Below are 19,265 nucleotides of genomic sequence, written 5' to 3' on the forward strand. Positions count from 1 at the left end.
TGAAAACTGCACATTTTTATCAAGGGTTATTGGAAAATATCCGAAAGGGATATTACAAGGGACCTCCATTAATTACATAAGCAATGCTATTTCAAGCCTCTACCCACATGTTTTAAGGGCACCCCAACATGTAACCACATACTCCTTATATGCTACATTATTGTCTTGTTCATGTGTTCAACCACTCTATTTTTTGTGGAGTCCTTGGAACAATTTTTTACCTACGAATACCATTAGTGGAACAATAATTTTTAAAACCTTTGCTGCAATACTCATCACCATTATCAAATCTGATATATTATAGTCTTTTACTAGTCTCATTCTCAATCAAGCTTTTCCATTTTTTAAAAGTTTCAAATACACTAGATTTCTGTCTAAGAAAATAAATCCATACTTTTCTAGTTGCATTATCAATGAATATAACATAGTATAGAGAGCCGACAAAGGAAGTTACTTGAGTTGGTCCCCTTACATTCGTATGTAGAAGTTTTAATTTCTCATTTTTCTTTTCCTTCCACTCTTTAGAAAATCCTCTTTTTCTTTCTATATGAACAAATTTTACAGAAATCCATATTGACACATTTTAGACGAGGTAAAACTTTCTTTGAATAAAGTGATTTTATACGTTTTTCACTCATGTGTCCAAATGTGTTGTGCCATAGTGTTGTTTTAGAATCTTTAGCATTTGTTTTCTTTTCTTTCTGCTCAACTGCATCAAGTGTTCACATTGATTTTTCTCTAAAATAATTAAAGTAGAAGGAACAATATGACTTGTACAAACATATAAGGTGCCTACTTTCACACCTTTTGCTAGTACTAAGAACCTTTCGAGACTTTTTAATTATTATCATTAACAGTAAATGTGTAACCTTTATCACCTAGTTGTTCTGTTGAGATTAAGTTCCTACTCTCTTGAACATGTCTTACCTCTCGTTGTAGCTAATGATTCCCATTCTGCAACTTATTGTTAATTCTTCCCCTTCCAACAATCTGATAGGGTTCATTATCTCCCAAATAGACTAAACCAAAATCCCCTTAGGCATAATTAGTAAAATAACTTCAATGGGGTGTAGCATGAAATGGAGCCTCTGAATCTAAAACCCATGAACCATTTGTATTCTAGGGAAAGAAGCAAAACACTCTCTTCAGATTTATTACTTACTACATTTGCTTCCTTATTTTCTTCTTGTTTATCCCTTTCATTATTCTTTCGAGATCAACAATCTTTCTTCTTATGACTTGGTTTCCCATAGTACCGGCAATCTCATGGTCCTTTGGATTGAGATCTCTTTCCTCTTGGTTTCCCACTAATTATTTCCTCTCTATGTCTTTCTGCCTCTACTTTCTGCATTCAAAACACTACCTGAAGTAGATCTATCGGGGCTTTTCCTACGAATTTCCTTACTCAGAATAAGACGATAACATCATCAAATTTTAGGATATTTGAACCAGACACAAAGTTACTAACAACCATTACCAAACCACTCCGACTTTCAAGCAAAGAATACAAAATTAAGAGATCCCTAATTCTTTCATCAAAATTGACATTTATAGAAGATAATTGACTGGTAATGGTATTAAACTCATTTAAATGATCAGAACTAGGCCCACTATTTACCATCTTCATATTAAATAAACACTTCATGATAAATACCTTATTTGAAGTAGAAGGCTTTTCATACAACTTTGCTAGGGTTTCAACCAACTCTTCAGTTTTCTTTGCATTTGTAATATTAAATGCCACCGATTGTGCTAGGCATAAACGGATACTTCCAAATGCCTTTCTGTCCAAAATATCTCAGCCCTCATCTGACATATTTGGGTCTTTCTTGGTTTTCCTCTAAGTGGTCGCCATAAATCCTCCTGATAAAAATAGTCCTCCATTTGCATTTTCCATAACTGAAAGTTTTGCCCATTAAACTTCTCAACCTTCAACTTACTCTCATCTTCCATTGCTCCCACTCAACCGCAAGATTCCTCAACTGTGAGACCTTCCTACAGAGGATAACTGAAACAACTTGGCTCTAATACCATTATAAGGATTACTTAGACATAAAATAATAGTTACATGCAAATATAACCAATATCACAAAGGAAAAAAACACACAGAAATGGAACAAAAGACAAAGATTTAACATGGTTCACCCAATCTTGGGCGATGTCTACCAAATGGACAGTCCAATATTATTATCCAAGAACTTCAACCTGGTACAGTCTTCAATCTCCCTTGCAATTCAATACTGCTGCAAAAAGCTATATATTCTCTTTAGGAAAGCCCTAATCCTAAGCTAATATTACATGACTTATGTTGGCTTAACAAGTTAACCCTAAACATACTTGACGAGCCAACTCAAAAATGCTTGATGAGTTAACCAATTTTTTTTCAGAGCATTGCCCCAAATTTCACACCTTATGCAAAGTGTACAATACTTGCTCAATTAGTCACCACAGAGAACCGTCACATGGGTATATTGAAGTTTTCAAAGCCTCAATCTCTTCTTGCAAACAACTCCACTCCAGAGGCTTTAGTGGCAAAGGTAAGAAGCAATATAAGAATCCTAAGCCTTGTGAGAAAGATACGGATTCTCCTTGACAACATACTTCTGAGATCAAGACATCTTTTAAAGAGGAATCATCTAAAAAGAAGTTGAAATTTGCATATTTTAAAAGATCTAAACATGATGAGCATAGGTGTCATAATAAGAAGATTGATGAACTCACACACCTTCAAAAGAACAACATCACGTTGCCTTCATTAATGTTTCCTTCTCCTTCATCACATTTGGCGAAATCTTCATTTACACAGTTAGGAACTACAAGACTTTCACATGGCATAGATAAGATGAAAGGTGGAACATTTATGGCTTCTATGCATCTTGAACATGGGAGATGGCTTCTTGATTCAATTGCCTCTATTATATGGCATCTTCTATGGATATGTTCTCTTCTTTTGAGCCTTGTAATTCTCCTAGCATATTGATGGTTAACAACACATACATGACGGTTTGTGGGAAAGGTTCTATTGACACGGGAGAGGGGACATTTAATGGTCCTCTTTGTGTACCATCCTTGACCACTAATCTCCTTTCAATTTATTAAATAATCACAGGGCACAAGGTAAAATAGTAGAGTTTACTTTGATTATCTACATTAGGGACATGGAGACTAGAGATGTTATAGCTACAGGAGTTGTGGATCATTCATCTCATTTGCATTCCTTTTCTCATGATGATGATGATGATGTTCCTAAGTTCACACTCTTCCATCAAGGGTAAATCATGTTTGTGAGAGGTTTGGACACTTAAATCATTGTTCTACTCTTCGATAGGATGATCATAGTTTTTCAGATCTTGTAGTGTGGGATGAATACTTAGACGACATTTTAGACTTGTTTGTTGAGTCGCATAGTGCAGATTTGGGAGACATACTTGAGTGGGTTTCTCTTCTTTTTGATGACAACTTTATCATAGCTGGAGATTCTTCTTCACCTCCCGTTTGGAGATTGAAAATTGTAAGTCTCCCCCTTGACTTGGCTTGTCAAATTTCTTTGTCCACTTTGATCATGTTTATGTGATGGATTTAGATATTCCTTTTCAGTCTTTAGAGATGCGTATTTGGGAACCTTCTCCCTCCTTTCATTTTGATGTGGAGTGGCTTCTTCTTCATTCAGTTAACTTGTTTCTTTATAAGGGAAGATGTACTGCTTGTAGACATTGGAGCATGTTTTGTTTTAAGCATACTTCATCGGTATTGGAGCTTCTTCATTATGTGGAGGATATTATATCTCTCCTTTTACTTCCTATGGAGGGATACTTGGTTGTAAACTTGTATATACATGATGAATGTAGTCCTTGGGGAGTTTTGAGTCATTCATGTATCATGATTTGTTTATTTTTCTCTCTTTTTGAGAGGAGTTTTGTCCCATGTTGTTTTCTCCTTTTCTAGAGACTTCATTTGCATTATACATGGGCACCTAATGTTGCCTAATAGCCGGGACCCATATTGCATCTTTGCATAATAAGTGTATTCCCGAAGTTGTACTTAAGGGGGCGTGTTGGTGTATTTCAGGTATTGTACCTAGTGATAATCTCACCTAGGTCCTTATTACACATTCACATAAGTTTACTTGGTGATCACATACACTTTAGAAGCATCTCTACTTTCGGTGATTATATTATGTTATCACTTATCAAACCTTTAGTGGTCTTATTACACTATCACTTTTCCATCTTATGTGGGTGATAGGTTGTGCGTGGCATAGGATTAAGATACTTGTCAGCGTCTTGTCTAAGTCTCCATTATCACCTTGCCCTAATAAGCAAGGCCTAATTTGTGCATTTCAATGTCCATCAGCAATATCATCATTCTTGTACTGTGATGCAATCTTCTCGCCACTCTCTTGTGGAAGTTATCTTGGTCTTTCTTTGATCATGGGGGTGTTGTAGAGTCACCTAACATTCCCTTCAAATGAAGTTATCTTCTCTCCCCTTTATATCTCATGTTTGACGGAGACAATAATTTAATTCATGCATTTTGACCATTTGTTTAAACTTAAATAAATTTTAATTGTTTGAAATTTTATTTTTTAAGATTTGACAATTAATGCTTTTTAGTTATTATTAAATCTTATTTCAAAAAGGAGATATGCCAATCTACAAGTCAGAATCCAATTAAGATTGTAGACCTGGTAATTAAGCCATTGAAGAAGTTTTTCTGATCCACTTGACTCGACAATACAATCATCCCTAAACTTATCTAATTGATTCAAAGCATATAAGAGCTTCCTTCAATGTCAACCTTCAAAGAGATATTACCACTGAAAAACTGGAGTGATGCAGAGGTTTTTAACTCATACAAGGACTGAAATAGCACTCAGAAATTTTCAGAGTCAAGTGGCAAGCACTAGAATTGCATGGGCGACTTAAGATAAATTATATAAATTGTTTTCTGCATGTTCAATTATCAAAACGCTGGAAGCTCTCTCCCAAAACTCCCAGGCACCAAAAATGACAGTATTTTGTAGTCTTCAAAGGAAGATACGACACCACCAAATCACTTATGTGCTGAAAACTTACAAATTATATATCATTTTCCACTGCCCAACAATGGTAGAAAATTTGCACTAAAAGACAACTTTATAAAATTCATCCAATGAAATATGAGCCAAAATGTGATTTTTTAAATCTCTGAAATAAGGATTAACTGAAAATATATCCTACAGTCAAAAAACTTGAACAATACTCTAGGGAAGATCGTAACACAAGATCAATACCCACATACGAAACCTTGAAAACCTTCATGATCATCCAACCTAGTTAACGAAGTACAAACCAAAGTCATTGGAAACTCGAACAGTAGATCACAACCAGTTAAGGTGGATCTTTCACCACTGAAACTGGGCTAACTAATGAGGGATTTGGTCCTTAACAATCTTCAGAAGAACTCCAAGTTCGTTCCAGCAGCTTTTTTGTATCTTCAATATTCAACATAACCAAATGAGAGACAACACTCTCCTTCTTTGAAGTCTCTATAAGAAATTAGGGCAACTCAACAAACAATAAAATATTATATTTGTCCTTTTAATATTTCACTTTTCTTTTCCCAGGTTGACATCCACCTTTTGGCAATAAAATATTACTTTAAATTCTTTTAGCTTCTTCCTCAAATCACACATCCGCCTGTATGCTTTTCCAATGTCACTACTTAATTTTCTCAACTTAAATCCCAATGTCCACCTCTAGGCCCATTTGGCAACTTGAAAAACAACTTAAAGTTGTTCCCCTACCTAGGTGTGGCCAAAGTGGTCACATTTTGACACTTCATTTCACTTCAGTGATTCATTTTCTTGAAATATTTAAGTGAAATAAGACAATATCATTTCTCAACCTTATATGCCAAGTTCCAAAGCCCGCACTCAGTAGCTGAGAAGAAACCATGATTGAGACCAGTTACCCGAAGTAACACTTAATATGAAAAGTAATATGCTTAAAATAGTAAAAATTGCCCAAAACTTGAAATTCAAGATGTTGCACAGTGAAGTTGAGAGGATATTGGAGCTATAATTGATTGCCCAAAACAAACACTTACTATAAATAGTAATATGCTAGAAGTAGAAAGCCAGCCAAAGCTCACCGAATTCACATGGTCTAGCTTTCCTTCATAAGCAAGCCCCCTAAATATCTCGCCTTAGCCTAGGGAAGCCTGAGGAATAAACCAATGACAAGTCAAGCTGACTGCAAACGAAAAATGGACATTGCTTTTATCCCTTAAATTTGTTTTGTGTTTCCTTTTTTATGCGTATGTTTTAAATTTGTTTCGACTTTGCTTTGTATGTAGATGTAGCATGGGATATGTCATACTTTGGACTTTGGAGCCTTAGTTATTTGGGTTGTTTCACCATGATGGAGCTCTGGCCATCCTGTTGTGGCTATTTTCTTATGGTTAATGTTCCATGTAATATAACTTGGCCTAGCTGAAATTCCTTTTATATAAACCAGAGTAATCTCATCTGTGCTTCACCAAGCTATATCTAGCGAGCAAATATGCATTTAACTTGTAGTTACTTGAGTAACCTAACTTGTGCTTCACTGAGCTATATCTAGTGTGCAAATATGCATTTAACTTTTTTGAATCAAAGAAAATGCAATGCAGATCTTGACGCTGACACCTAGTTCCAGAAGATGAAGAGGAGGTTGCCTGTATTTTTGTATTTTACTTTAACATAGAGAGCACGTTGCTTGCCTTTCCTGTTTTTACTCTTACATGGTTATGAAGAATAAGTTGTTTGTTCTTTATAAAGTTTTTCCTAAGTTACCAGTTCAAATCTGGATGTGGATGTGGGTACAAGAACCCGGTGTGTGGATACATGAATTGTTTTTGGGGGTTTTGGATGCATTTGAGTACCATATATATATATATATACTATATGTCTATATATATATATATATACAAAAAATGAAATAAATATTCAGAATTAAGGCACTTAGTAGTATGATACTTCATCATTTATTAATACCAAATGCCAAAGATAAATGTTAAATGCCAATCGATAGTTCACAAATGATATATTTTAACAATGAATGGCATCATCATGGGTTCTTGTAGGGTATTGTGGAAAAAAGTAAATAAATAAGTGACTTTTCAAGCAGGTGATAATGAAAAGTCAGTTTTTAAAGGTTTTCACTGAGATATCTGAGCACTGGGCGTCCGAGTGCATCCAGATGTGCCTGGGTGTGCTTGGATGCTCCCAAAGGGCGCTTTTTTTCCCTGTGGGTGCATCCAGATGCATCCATAGGGGGAAAAAGCCTTCCCTGTGAGCATCCAAACACACCAGCACCCGCATCCTGCATAACACACCAGCATCCGGATACTTGGGCAGGATGCACACACCCAGATACCTGGGTAGGATGCACACACCTGGTAACTAAGGGTTTTTAACTAATTAAATCTTTGGGTCTAGACAAATTGTGGTCACAAACAAGGTTACTGATTCTGTAGCCATGTGTAGACTGTCTTAGCTGGCTTTACTTCACATGTGCATATGGTGTCCTTTTGGCTGTAGTCTGCCTTTGACATACTGGGGGAATTTGAACTTCACTCTCCTCTATATAAATGTATGCCATTTACAATTAGAACACAGCTATTTGATCATGCTTCTGTCATGTTTAATTCTGTGAGCTCTTTGAATTATTGAATTCAAATTTCAGAGTGAGCCAAATTTGATGTGTCCTTTACTTTAAGGAGATTCTGATTTAGTCGTCATTGTCTTTCATTATGATGCATAATTTTTCTCGCATGTTCATTGACACAGAAGTGATGAATTATGCTTCAATAGGAAAGAGGAATAAGGCAAGCACTTATAGCACGAGGAGATCAGTCACAGCTTAATGAATTGCTGGAAGAACTAAGAAATTACAAGTTCCAGTACTTAAGGAATCTAGAAACGGAGGAAACTGGGAAGTCCACTTCAGAAGTTAAAAATTCTGCAGATCACTAGTTTGGCCCTAGCCTACTTGTTTCTTTGAATTATTTGGCCAAAGGCGATTTTTTCGTTTTGTTTATATCTATTTGTAATGACTGGCCCTTTTGCTTTCTCTGTTTTATGTGCAGTATTGAAATACTGAAATCATTTTGTGCGACATGGGGCCTTCCTCCATGGCAGGTGTTATTGGTGAGCATTTCAATCTGTAAGATTCAAAACAAACAATAAATGACATCACTATGGGTGCTTGTAGTTATTAATTCTTTATCTCATGATTTGTTTTAGTTATAGATGTACATATATCTTGTTTGGTAATGGGACATGCTCTTGTTTTCTTTGAAATATCTATGAAAAAGCGAGTTGGGATTTTTACATCAGTGAATATTGAGTGCCCATACACACATCGTTCAAAGGGTTTCACTTTTGTAAAACCCATAGACCTTCAAGTATTTCACATTTCTATGATGTGAGGCCTTACATTTTGTTATTTTAATATTACACATGCAAAATCCTTAAGACTGAGTAAGATGTTCTTAATGTCCAGCCTTGCAATGCCTTGGATCATAGTTCTTGGCTCGAACTTGGAGAGTAGTTGGCAAGATAAAAGTTCCAACTCGAAGAGTACTTAGTAACTAAAAGGACACACACACACACACACACACACAAACAGAAAAAATACAAAATGCACCTACAATCTGTCAAATGAGTTTGCCAGGATAATGGGATAACAATCTCAACAGGTTTGAGGCGTAGTGTCCCTTGCAGGGTTTCAGGGTAGTGCCCCCAGTAGGGTCGATGGGCAGTGTGATTCATGGGGGCCAGGGTGGATCACTCCTCATAGATTTTGGAGACAGTACCCTTTGTGTGTTCCTTGTCACAACATAGGATGTGATTGACCACCAAGCCCAATCGAAAACTTTCAAATCCACACAAACCTTATAGTGCACATTATTTTCATAAGTTTTTTAAAGGAAAAAAACAATGCTTGTGAAGCAATCTATTACAGTTTTGTAGTGTTTAACCCACTTTTTTCTCTGCAATTTTGATGTTGCTTGGTGAACATTGTGAGTACTTGTGGATCAAAAGAAACTCACGAGAATTTGCCGAGTTTGTGAACTATGTTTTGGATGTCAGAATATCTCAGAGAATGTTTTTCCCCTACATTTAGGAAGCAAAATGAGCATAAGGGATATCGTATTTGATGGGGCTTAAAAAGTTTGTATTATATGAAATGGATCAGTCAAACCTTCTCTAATACACAAAAATATGTTCTATAATTCTTTCTAAAATTATCAATAATGCTATGTCATTTAATAATGTATTTTTTTTTCATTTATCTGGGTTCAAAACAATGTTAGGTTACATCTAACAGCATTCCTGTAGAAAATTATAATTATCAAATATTACCCTGTAATTTTATTTCTCATTGCATAAAATTTGGAAAGTGTCAAATTGAAAAAATACAATGATATGATAGTATAGATCACTGATATTGATAAGCTATACGTGGTAATCAGAATTTTAAAATTATAGCGATCCAAGAAGTCATTAGAGGGTGTTCTCTCATGCTTTTTATTGATTTAGTAGGAGCAGGTGGTGACTAAGGTGTGTTTTGAATCTGATTAGGGATGATCACATATAGCATGCTTGCTCGATCTCTTCTTGAACTTGCAAATAGAAGACATTTTTTCTATATCTATATTGTTCAACTTTGTGCGTTGGCTGTTGTTAAGATTGTGCAAACATAAGAGATCTTGTGTATTTTTGAGGTAAGACAATTATGCATTGTGGAATGAATGTGTTACTTCTCAAAATTGTAGGTCCTCCCACATGGCACCATCACTCAAAGTGATATTATGGAAGTAATTGGTAAAATACTTGCTTGTTATTAACAGAGACCAAAAGGTCAATAAATACAAAAGAATAAAATGATGTTTCCTTAGGAAACAATCGTAAAGAATAGAAACATTCTATTTTAACAGAGAAAGTTAAAAAAGTGAAAGCTAATTAAAGATAACTAGATATTTACAATAGATTATCATTAACTAATTAAGACTATTATCTATTATTGTAATACCCTTCCTTAATGGTTAATTTATTTAGAACACCAAGCTGTCCTTTGAATTTGACAAACTTATCAAGACCAAGAGGCTTGGTGAGAATGTCTGCATTTTGATCTGTGGTAGGAACATACTGCAAATCTATGGTCCTGTCTTCAACGAGCTATCGTATGTAATGATAGTGAACATCCACATGCTTGGTTCGTTCATGGAAGGCTAGATTTCGTGCTAACTTGATAATGCTTTCGTTATCAACAAACAAAGTAGTCGGTTCTGCTGGTGACATCTGCATATCTCCAAGCATCCGACGAAGCCAAACAACTTATCATCCTGCCTTAACAGTCCCTATGTATTTGAACTCTGTAGAGGAGAGAGAAACTGCCTGCTGCTTCTTATTGGTCCATGTGACTGCACTGGATCCCAAACTGAACACATATCCTGAAGTTGATTTTTTATCATCAACAAGAGCCTGCCCAATTTGAATCTGTGAACCCACTAAGTTTAGGATTAGAACTTTGAGAGTACAGAAGTCCATAATCTGAAGTGCTCTTCACATAACAAAGCACACGCTTTGTTGCCATCCAATGATCAGCCTTAGGAGCTATCATAAATCGTGAAATATAGCTGATTGCGAAGTTGATATTAGGCCTAGTAGCAGAGAGGTAGATGAGGTTGCCTACTAGTTTCTTGTATGTAGTATCATCAACAGAAGGAGAATCAAACTTTGTGGATAACTTGAGACCTTTCTCCATAGGTGTAGATGTAGGCTTGTTATCCTGCATACGAAATTTGTCTAACAGGGCCTTGGCATATTTAGATTGAGAGATGAATATTCCAGAAGACTGTTGCCAAACCTCAACACCTAGGCAATAATGCATGAGCCCAAGGTCATTCATATCAAAAGACTGGCATAAATTCTGTTTGATTTTTTGAATCAAAGATGCCAAATTGCCAGTGATGATCAGATCATCCACATAAATAACCAGAAGGATGATGTCACTGTCAGTAGTCTTGATGTACACATTTGAGTATGAAGAACTCCTCTTGAAGCCTTGATTACTGAGGTACTTATCAATTTTTATGTACCATGCCCGAGGGGCCTGCTTCAAGCCATAGAGAGCTTTTACCAATCTGAAAACATGATGGTCTTTACCAGCAACCTTGAAACTAGGAGGTTACGTCATATAGATCTCTTCATGAAGATCACCGTTTAGGAAAGCACCCTTGACGCCCATCTGATGGACCTTCTAGCCAAACCGTGTGGCCATGGCTAGGACTAATCTGATGGTGCTCATCTTTGCAGTAGGAGCAAAGGTCTCCTCATAATCAATGCCATGACGCTGAGAAAAGCCCTTCGCCACTAAACAAGCTTTGTACTTATCCAAAGTACCATCCGATTTGTATTTGATTTTTTTAAACCCATTTGCAACCAATGAGTTTCTTCTTTGGTGGAAGATCATAAAGGACCTAGGTGTTGTTCTTTAGCAGGCTCTGGTGTTTAGATTGCATGGCCTGTTCCCACTCTGTAATTCCTTTAGCCTTAGAATATGTTTGAGGTTCAAACACACTGTGAATGTTGGCCATGAGAGCAAAGTTAACAGAATTTGTAGTTTTGCTTTTTTCCGAGCAGTTCTCCCATCAATGGGCTCATCATCATGAAGATCAGCAAGTGTCTTAGCCGACCACTTAGGCCGGATAGAAGAATGACCAACATGAGTATTGGGAGATGCATGGTGATTAGGTTTCTCATCAGAAGAATCTGGATCAAACTTAGGTGAAGCATCTACAAAAGTGAGGTGATCCTGCAGGAGAAGCTGGAGGTGTCTGTACAGGTATCACTGCTATAACAAGAGTTGCAGGCGCTATTGGAGCCCTCCCATTAGGTGGACCTAATGAAAGCTGAACTCCCAAATCATGAGCCTTCATAGGCTAGTTTGCTAGATTAGGAATAGGAGAAGCAGGCATGAAAGGTCCTCGCTGCTCATCAAAGACTATATCATTAATGTAGATGAGACGAGATGTCTCAACATCGATCAGGTGGTAGGTTTTGTGATGACTACTATATCCAACAAGCATGAGTTTTTGACTCTTGGCATCCAACTTGGTGTGTGACGCATTAGGGATCCAAACAAAAGCAACGGAGCCAAAAACCTTGAGGTGACTCATTCTGGGCTTGTGACCTGACCAAGCCTCTTCCAGAGTTTTACCTTTGATCGCCATTGTGGGTGACTAGTTCAACAGATAAACTGCAGTGTTAACTACTTCTGCCCAAAACTTCTTCGGAACATGTCTGTGTTCGAGCATGGATTGAGCCATCTCGGTGTTATTTGGTTCCGACGTTCAACTACACTGTTCTCTTATGGCATGCAGGATGTTAACTGGTGTTTGATGTCATGTGTATCCAAGAAGCTGGAGAAAACATTGGAACGAAATTCCCCTCGATTGTCTGATCCTAAGAGTAATAATATATTTCCCAAACTCTTTTTCGACTAAAGGTTTAAACTTCTAAAATATAGGAAATGCATCCAATTTCTTTTTAAGCAAATACACCCACATTTTTCTATTGAAATCATCAACAAACTACAACGAATAACTAGAGCCAAGAACAGAAGGAGTGGCCATAGGGTCACAGATATTGGCATGAACAAGTTGAAGTACCTGAGAAGCTCGCCATGAATCGCCACTGGTGGAAGTGTGCAATGTTGCTTCCTAGCTTGGCATGCATCACAGACTCCAAGTTGTTGAGTTTGAATCTTTGGCAATCCAAAAACAAGCTCATCTCGAGAAAGCTATAAGAGATAATGCACAGTTAAGTGCCCATATCATTGATACCAAAGTGTGTTGACAGAAGATTGCCGAGCAGCCATGGCTAAGTCCCGAGAATCACCAGAATCATTAAGTCTGAAAAGACCATGATCCTCAAGACCCTTTGCAATAGTAGACTGAGTCGCCTAATTAGTGATGGTGTATTGATGTGAACTGAAGGACGTCCAAGTGTGGAGAATGTCATAGCAACTGATTGACTGAGAGTAGATTTAGTTCCATCCCTGAAACGTAGTACACATCAAGGAATATGAGATTCCTCCTAGCAGACTGAATTTGAATGTTGCCTTTGCCGACAACCATGCACTCTTCTCCGCCACCAAAAATAACAGAGTTTGAGTAAGGTTGGTAGTTAGTAAACTAGTCTTTGCGGTGAGTGAAATGACGAGAGGCACCTGAATCAATGTACTAGGCAAACGAATTTACATGATCTGCAGGTCTTTTAGCCATGAAGGCGTAAAAGGCAGATTCTGCCTACTCAATGTGCTCTGCACTGTTCGCTTTGGGCTGCGAACTTGATTGCTTAGATTGTGTGGCTATCAACCTTCATGTGTCCAAACTTGTGGCAGTAGTTGCATTGAATGTTCTTTCAGGAACCATCTGATGCTGGAGCAGGAGATTTCTGCTAAGATGGTTGTTGAAACTTGCTTTTATCCTTCTGAAAGGATTTCATAGCAAAGGCCTGGTCTATGGAGGTGGAACTAGAGTTGTTACCAAACTTTTTTTCCACCGATCTTGCTGAAGCAACAACATGCAGAGATCAGTGAACTTCAAATCAACACTTGAAGACGTGATGTTGGGAGTCTTGATAAAATGCTCATAGGACTTTGGTAAAATCCGGAGAGTGATAACCTCAATATCCTCTTCCTCCATCTTGTGATCGATGGCAAGTAATTGATCACGAATTTCTTGAATCTGATTTAGGTGTTCTTGGAGCGAGGTGCGCTCATCCATGAGAATAGAAAACAAAGTGTTTTTCAAAAAGAAGGCTTTGCTTTTGTCAGAAGTCTCATGAAGACCTTTGAGATGTGTCCAAATCTTGGCAATTGTCTTGCCAGATGGAATCTGAGAAAGCGGATCATTAGCCGTGGATAATTTGAGAAGCATCATCGGCTCTTGATTATTCAGATCCCATGTATCTTGATCAGAACAAGGAGCAGTCAGATGTTTCATGACACCCAGAACAAGTTGATTGGTGTTCCGATATTCAAAAAGCGATGATATGCTGCTTCCAAGTGCCATAATTTCGACCATTGAATTTGGAATTGTGCTTGAGCAGATTGTTTGTTAGAGATGACATGACACATTTTTCAATGAAAAGCTGTGAAAATCTGTGAAGGCACATTCTGTGAGGCAAAAAATGAAATACCCAAAAAATTGGAGGGTGACTGAAAAGAGAGCTTGAAAAACCTAGAAGGAATATGTTATTTTTTGGATTTGCTAGCTTGAAAATCGAGGCACCCAAAAAAAATTGAAGATAACCCAGTTGAGCTTTTGGAAAACCCACCAAGAATCTGAAATCAGAAAAAAAATTAAGGTAAAAAACTAGGGTTTCGAAGAAAACTCTAGTCAGCGACTATGGAGGTCGGATTTGTAGAAAATATGGCTGATTGCTGATAAAGAAACGATCGAAATGGATGATTTGATTACAAAGAGGGGCAGCTAGGTTGCATCAAGCAAAAACGGTCACCATTCATAGCAGGAAATCGCGAGTTCATCAAATGTTGCAAGCAGAAATCGTGATTTTACCACACACACGAACCCCTTTTAGAAATATTTAAATAGATGCTCGTGGTTTGCAGAGAAAGCACAAATTGGAGGTCGCGAGCGTATGAAATCGTGAGTTAGACGTGATTTTGGATCTTGCGATTTTTAGATGCGAGTTGCAGAAAAAACAACCTCCGGATTTGCTATTTTTAGTCAAGATTTTGCAGATGTTTCTTTTGAAAAGCCCTAAAAAAAATAGCGAACACACGAATTCTTCAAAAAAACGAAAATCCCTAAATGGATTTTTGAGAAATCGTAGAATTAATTCCGAAAATTTTGAAGGCAATTTAAAAAAGAAATTATAAATTTTTTTAATTTTTTTGAAGTATTAGCTCTAATACCATATTACGGAAGTAAAGGTAAAATACTTGCTTGCTATTAACAGAGACTGAAAGGTCAATAAATACAAAAGAATAAAACGATGTTTCCTTAGAAAATGATCGTAAAGAATAGAAATATTCTATTGTAACACAAAAAGCTAAAAAAACAAAAGTTAACTAAACCTAACTAGATATTTACAATAGATTACCATCAACTAATAATAGACGATTATATATTATTATAATAAGTGAGACAAGGGGCTTGAGGTATCTTAGGTAGGTGAATGACACATCTACAAAGAAAGGACAATTTTGTACCAATTCATAGTATTTGGTCAAGTCTCTTCTTCAGGATTTGTAGAGCCTAGTGTTAAGATTGTGGTCTTAAATAGGGCATAAATTGGAATAGGGCTTTGACTAACATGCCCTACCTTAATGGTAGCCAAGAACAAACCTACCAGACTTCATATTTGTATCAGGCATGAACGTGCACCCACATATGTAACAAGTTACACTACCAAAGATGAATTTCCTTAAGTCTCATAATGACTTATGTCTTGCAATTGAACGAACATTTCCTTCTAGAGATTTATTTAACACTAGTTCTCTATGGATATTTATTTGGTAAAGCAATATAGTATGAAGATGAATAGGACTCGTATGTGTACATACCTTTGGATAGCTCATTCAAGCATAAATCTCTTATTTAAGCATATTCTATCAAGATATGGCTATAGCAATAAACTTGTTTTGTGCATGTAGGCAAGATAAGAAGCTAAGCAAAACAAAAAGAAATTGTATATAATTTATATCTCAATCAATTGCTTCCAAATCCATTAGAAAATAAAGTCACATGGGAGAAAGAAAGAAAGAAATGCAGGACTGCAATTGAATAATACGAACAAGGAACCATTGCATATCATATTTACTTATTAATCCATTTCAAATCAACAATACACTGCATAAAATAAAGAGAGATCATTACAAAAAGAGTTTGCAATTCATTGTCATACGTGTGACATCAATCAACTCCTCATTACATCAGGCCTACAAATGTTAGGAGAGAGAATCAATAATTAGGTTTGAAAATTCCCCTTAGGTATTATAGTTTACAGTGGAGACATATGACCATGACCTACCCAACTATATTTTCCTATAGCTGATACAAGCATGATCTTCCTTTACAATGTTGCACATACATTGGTTGATCCCCTAGAATTTTCTTTCAACAACTAGGGCAGGAAATTGGTTTAGAGACCAACCCTTGTTATATTTGTTTACATGTGTATACATCGTTACAATCTCATTTTGCAAATTGGGCTGGAAAACAAAGGTCATTCAACTAGTGTGTATGTTGGCCATGTTTGCTTGCATTGTAAGCACATGGTTGGGTAAATGCAACCATGTTCATTCGTACATCAGCCTCGTCTTTGAGGTTCCCACATGTACAAAGAAGCATTCGAGAGCCATCCCTTGTCTTATTGCATTCATTTGGGATTTTTAATTGCATCTTGTGTCATGCATGTAGGTCGGCAGGTTTCGATGTTCAAATGCTAAGAGGCTCATTTAAGTTTCACATACCAAAGGTGTTGAGGTTTTTCCCAAAAATAATGATAAACAACAATAAGAGGAGAGAAAAAAAGCGAAAAGACATAAGAATATCCTGGAAAACACTTCCACTTGAAGGGAAACACCCAACCACACAACAAAAATATCACATTTATTGATCAATAAATTTTCTAGTGTACAATTCTTTTCGCTTGAACAATATATATAAAGAAAAGAAAGACTCTTCACATCAGAATTGAGGGTCTCTTCTGTTTCCTAGAACAAGTCTCTTCTTATTTCCATATGCATGCCTCTATGCGTGGCACATGACACGTGTCTTCATATTTAATATTATCTCAATAATTATCTCAAATGTCTTCTTCAGCTAAAGATGACCATAATGGTTATAGCGATTATATTTCTAAAACTCAAAGAAAAAGATCTCTACCACAGCTACAACTTCAACACTCCCTCTTTACAAGAGAGATATTTAGTATAGCAGTCACACATAACTGCAACAAAAAAAATGTCAATGATAAATTCTTATGAAAAAATATGTTATATCAGCATAACATAATTCATGGAATCACTCAACATGAAAAGCTTGCAAGGATCACAACCAACTTACATCACACTCTTTCAACGTGATGCTGTCATGGAATCTCTCAACATGAAGGGCTTGCAAGGATCACAACCAACTTACATCAATGACTCTCTCAACGTGATGTTATGGAATCTCTCAACATGGCATCCAACTCTCATCACAGAATCCAACTCTAATCACAGAATCTCTCAATGTGATGACATCGTGAACTCCCTCTATATGATGTTCACTATGATTTACCTTGTAAGAGTTATCATAGTTGTTCGTACAACTTCATTATTACATGAATAAGAACTCATAATCAACATGAAAGGAAATCATAGATGAGACTCGTTTCCAACAAGAGTCTTAAATTCTAAAATACCAATAAAACATTAACGTGTATAAGAATGGCAGGGATTCTATAAGGACTCCCTCTCAATCAGGAACAATTTTGATCATCACAAGAAGATAGCAGATGAAACCTCCCTTTGAAGCTAAAAACATCTCCCTTTGAATATGTATCATTAAAGCAATATCCTCATCTCATTGCTTCTTGTTGCACCTTGCAACCTAGAGAGATAAAATAACTCACCAAATCTAATGCTACTATTCTCAGTAGTATAACAAAAAAATTCAAAATATCTACTCGTTTATTTCTTTGAAGTCTCAAATTAGTATGCACACAAAAAAGTTAATACACACAGAACAACAAGACTTATCTGATTAGATATCGATGCTAATAGCCATCGTTGAGCTTAGAATCACAATAATGACAAGCCCTGTATGAATTTTAATTCATCAACATGGCCCACAGGTGTAGTAGCAAAGGGCATTCCAAGATCCCATCAGTGAACAGGCAATCCAAATCCCAAACCTGTCATAACGAACCCAGTGGGAGAAGCCCAATGGGTGGTCATAAATGACATCAAACCCCGATTATAAAAAAACTGCTTGCAATGCACCTTTGCTTGCCCCTCTACCAAGCTCACCAGACTAACTCTATCGTCTTCTCCCACGACATGCACAAGCAAATTGAGGTGGAGGCCTCCAAGTCCATGGCACTGATGCCATTGCCCACTTGTGAATTGGAAATGATGCACATAGGATTTGGCATGAGAAAAAGACTCCCAAAGCTATAAGAAGTTGTAATAATGGAAGGGGTCACCTTGAGGGTGGATATCTTTGTAGGGACAGTGTAGGAGGCTACCAAACTGAGGGATGGAGCTAAGGGGCTTAGCGAATGCAAGTCGATACAACAAGACGAGAAGCAGTCATTTGAGGAGGACGCTACTACTACATTCTGCTCCATAAATATTTCTGACCACTATGTAAATTGTAAATCACGTACTCTGAGCCGTTATAAAGTAGCTCGCAACACATGTCACCATAATCTCACCTATTGGTAAGGAAGATGAATGCTAAAGGTGAATATACATGGCAGTAAACCATAACTGATGACTTAAAGAAGATGACAAATCATTGATACTGTAATTGCTCGGAGCGCAAACATGTCAATGTTCCTGCATTCACTCTGCCCCACAACAAGCTCTTCAATACATGCAGGGAACCAACAAGCTACCCACTAGCAAAAATATGTGAAGTCATAGTTTTTCTCCCATATCAATCCTCCAATTTGTTTGCAGTTTCTGCACAAGTTCCCCGTCCTCAACAAAGGATGTAATCATATTTATACACGAAAAGGAATTTGTCCGAGAACCTATGATGCAAATCGAAGCTATCTTTGACTCGGGCTTAGTGATGAACAAACCAAATTTTACCAAATGTACTTATCAATGATTTCACCTCAATGCTCTTTGTAGTGATATAAGAGAATGCGAAAATTGACAACAGTCTAAATATCCAGGTGGATAGCAAAAAAATGTGAAGTCGTAGTTTTTCTCCCATTTTGTTGGACATCAATCCTCCAATTTGTTTGCAGTTTTTGCACAAATTCCCCGTGCTCAACAAAGGATGTAATCATATTTATACACAAAAAGGAATTTGTCTGAGAACCTATGATGCAAATCGAAGCTATCTCTGACTTCGGGCTTAGTGAGGAACAAACCAAACGTTACCAAATGGAATTATCAATGATTTCACCTCAATGCTCTTTTAGTGATATAAGAGAATGCCAAAATTAACAACAGTCTGAATATGCAGGTGGATAGTAATTGGAGACT

At 36.8% G+C, this 19,265-nt stretch overlaps 1 protein-coding gene across 3 annotated transcripts in view; it reads left to right on the forward strand.

Moving 5' to 3' along the window:
* LOC149534838 (uncharacterized) overlaps positions 1-19,265 on the forward strand; it is a 100,735-nt gene that overhangs the window by 53,166 nt on the left and 28,304 nt on the right. The window contains exons 2-3 of one of the 3 annotated variants that reach the window (XM_089805031.1): positions 7,835-7,995; positions 8,110-8,170. The exons of 1 other annotated variant lie outside the window; for it this stretch is intronic. In XM_089805031.1, the coding sequence (XP_089661157.1) occupies positions 7,835-7,995; positions 8,110-8,170 (222 nt within the window). Of the gene's footprint in view, positions 1-7,834; positions 7,996-8,109; positions 8,187-19,265 lie in introns of all 3 variants that reach the window. One more of the 3 variants, XM_089805033.1, reaches the window with a different exon arrangement.

Source organism: Cupressus sempervirens, chromosome 10, assembly GCF_028749045.1.
Source record: "Cupressus sempervirens isolate cs-2001-9-10 chromosome 10, ASM2874904v1, whole genome shotgun sequence".
Classification (NCBI taxonomy): domain Eukaryota; kingdom Viridiplantae; phylum Streptophyta; class Pinopsida; order Cupressales; family Cupressaceae; genus Cupressus; species Cupressus sempervirens.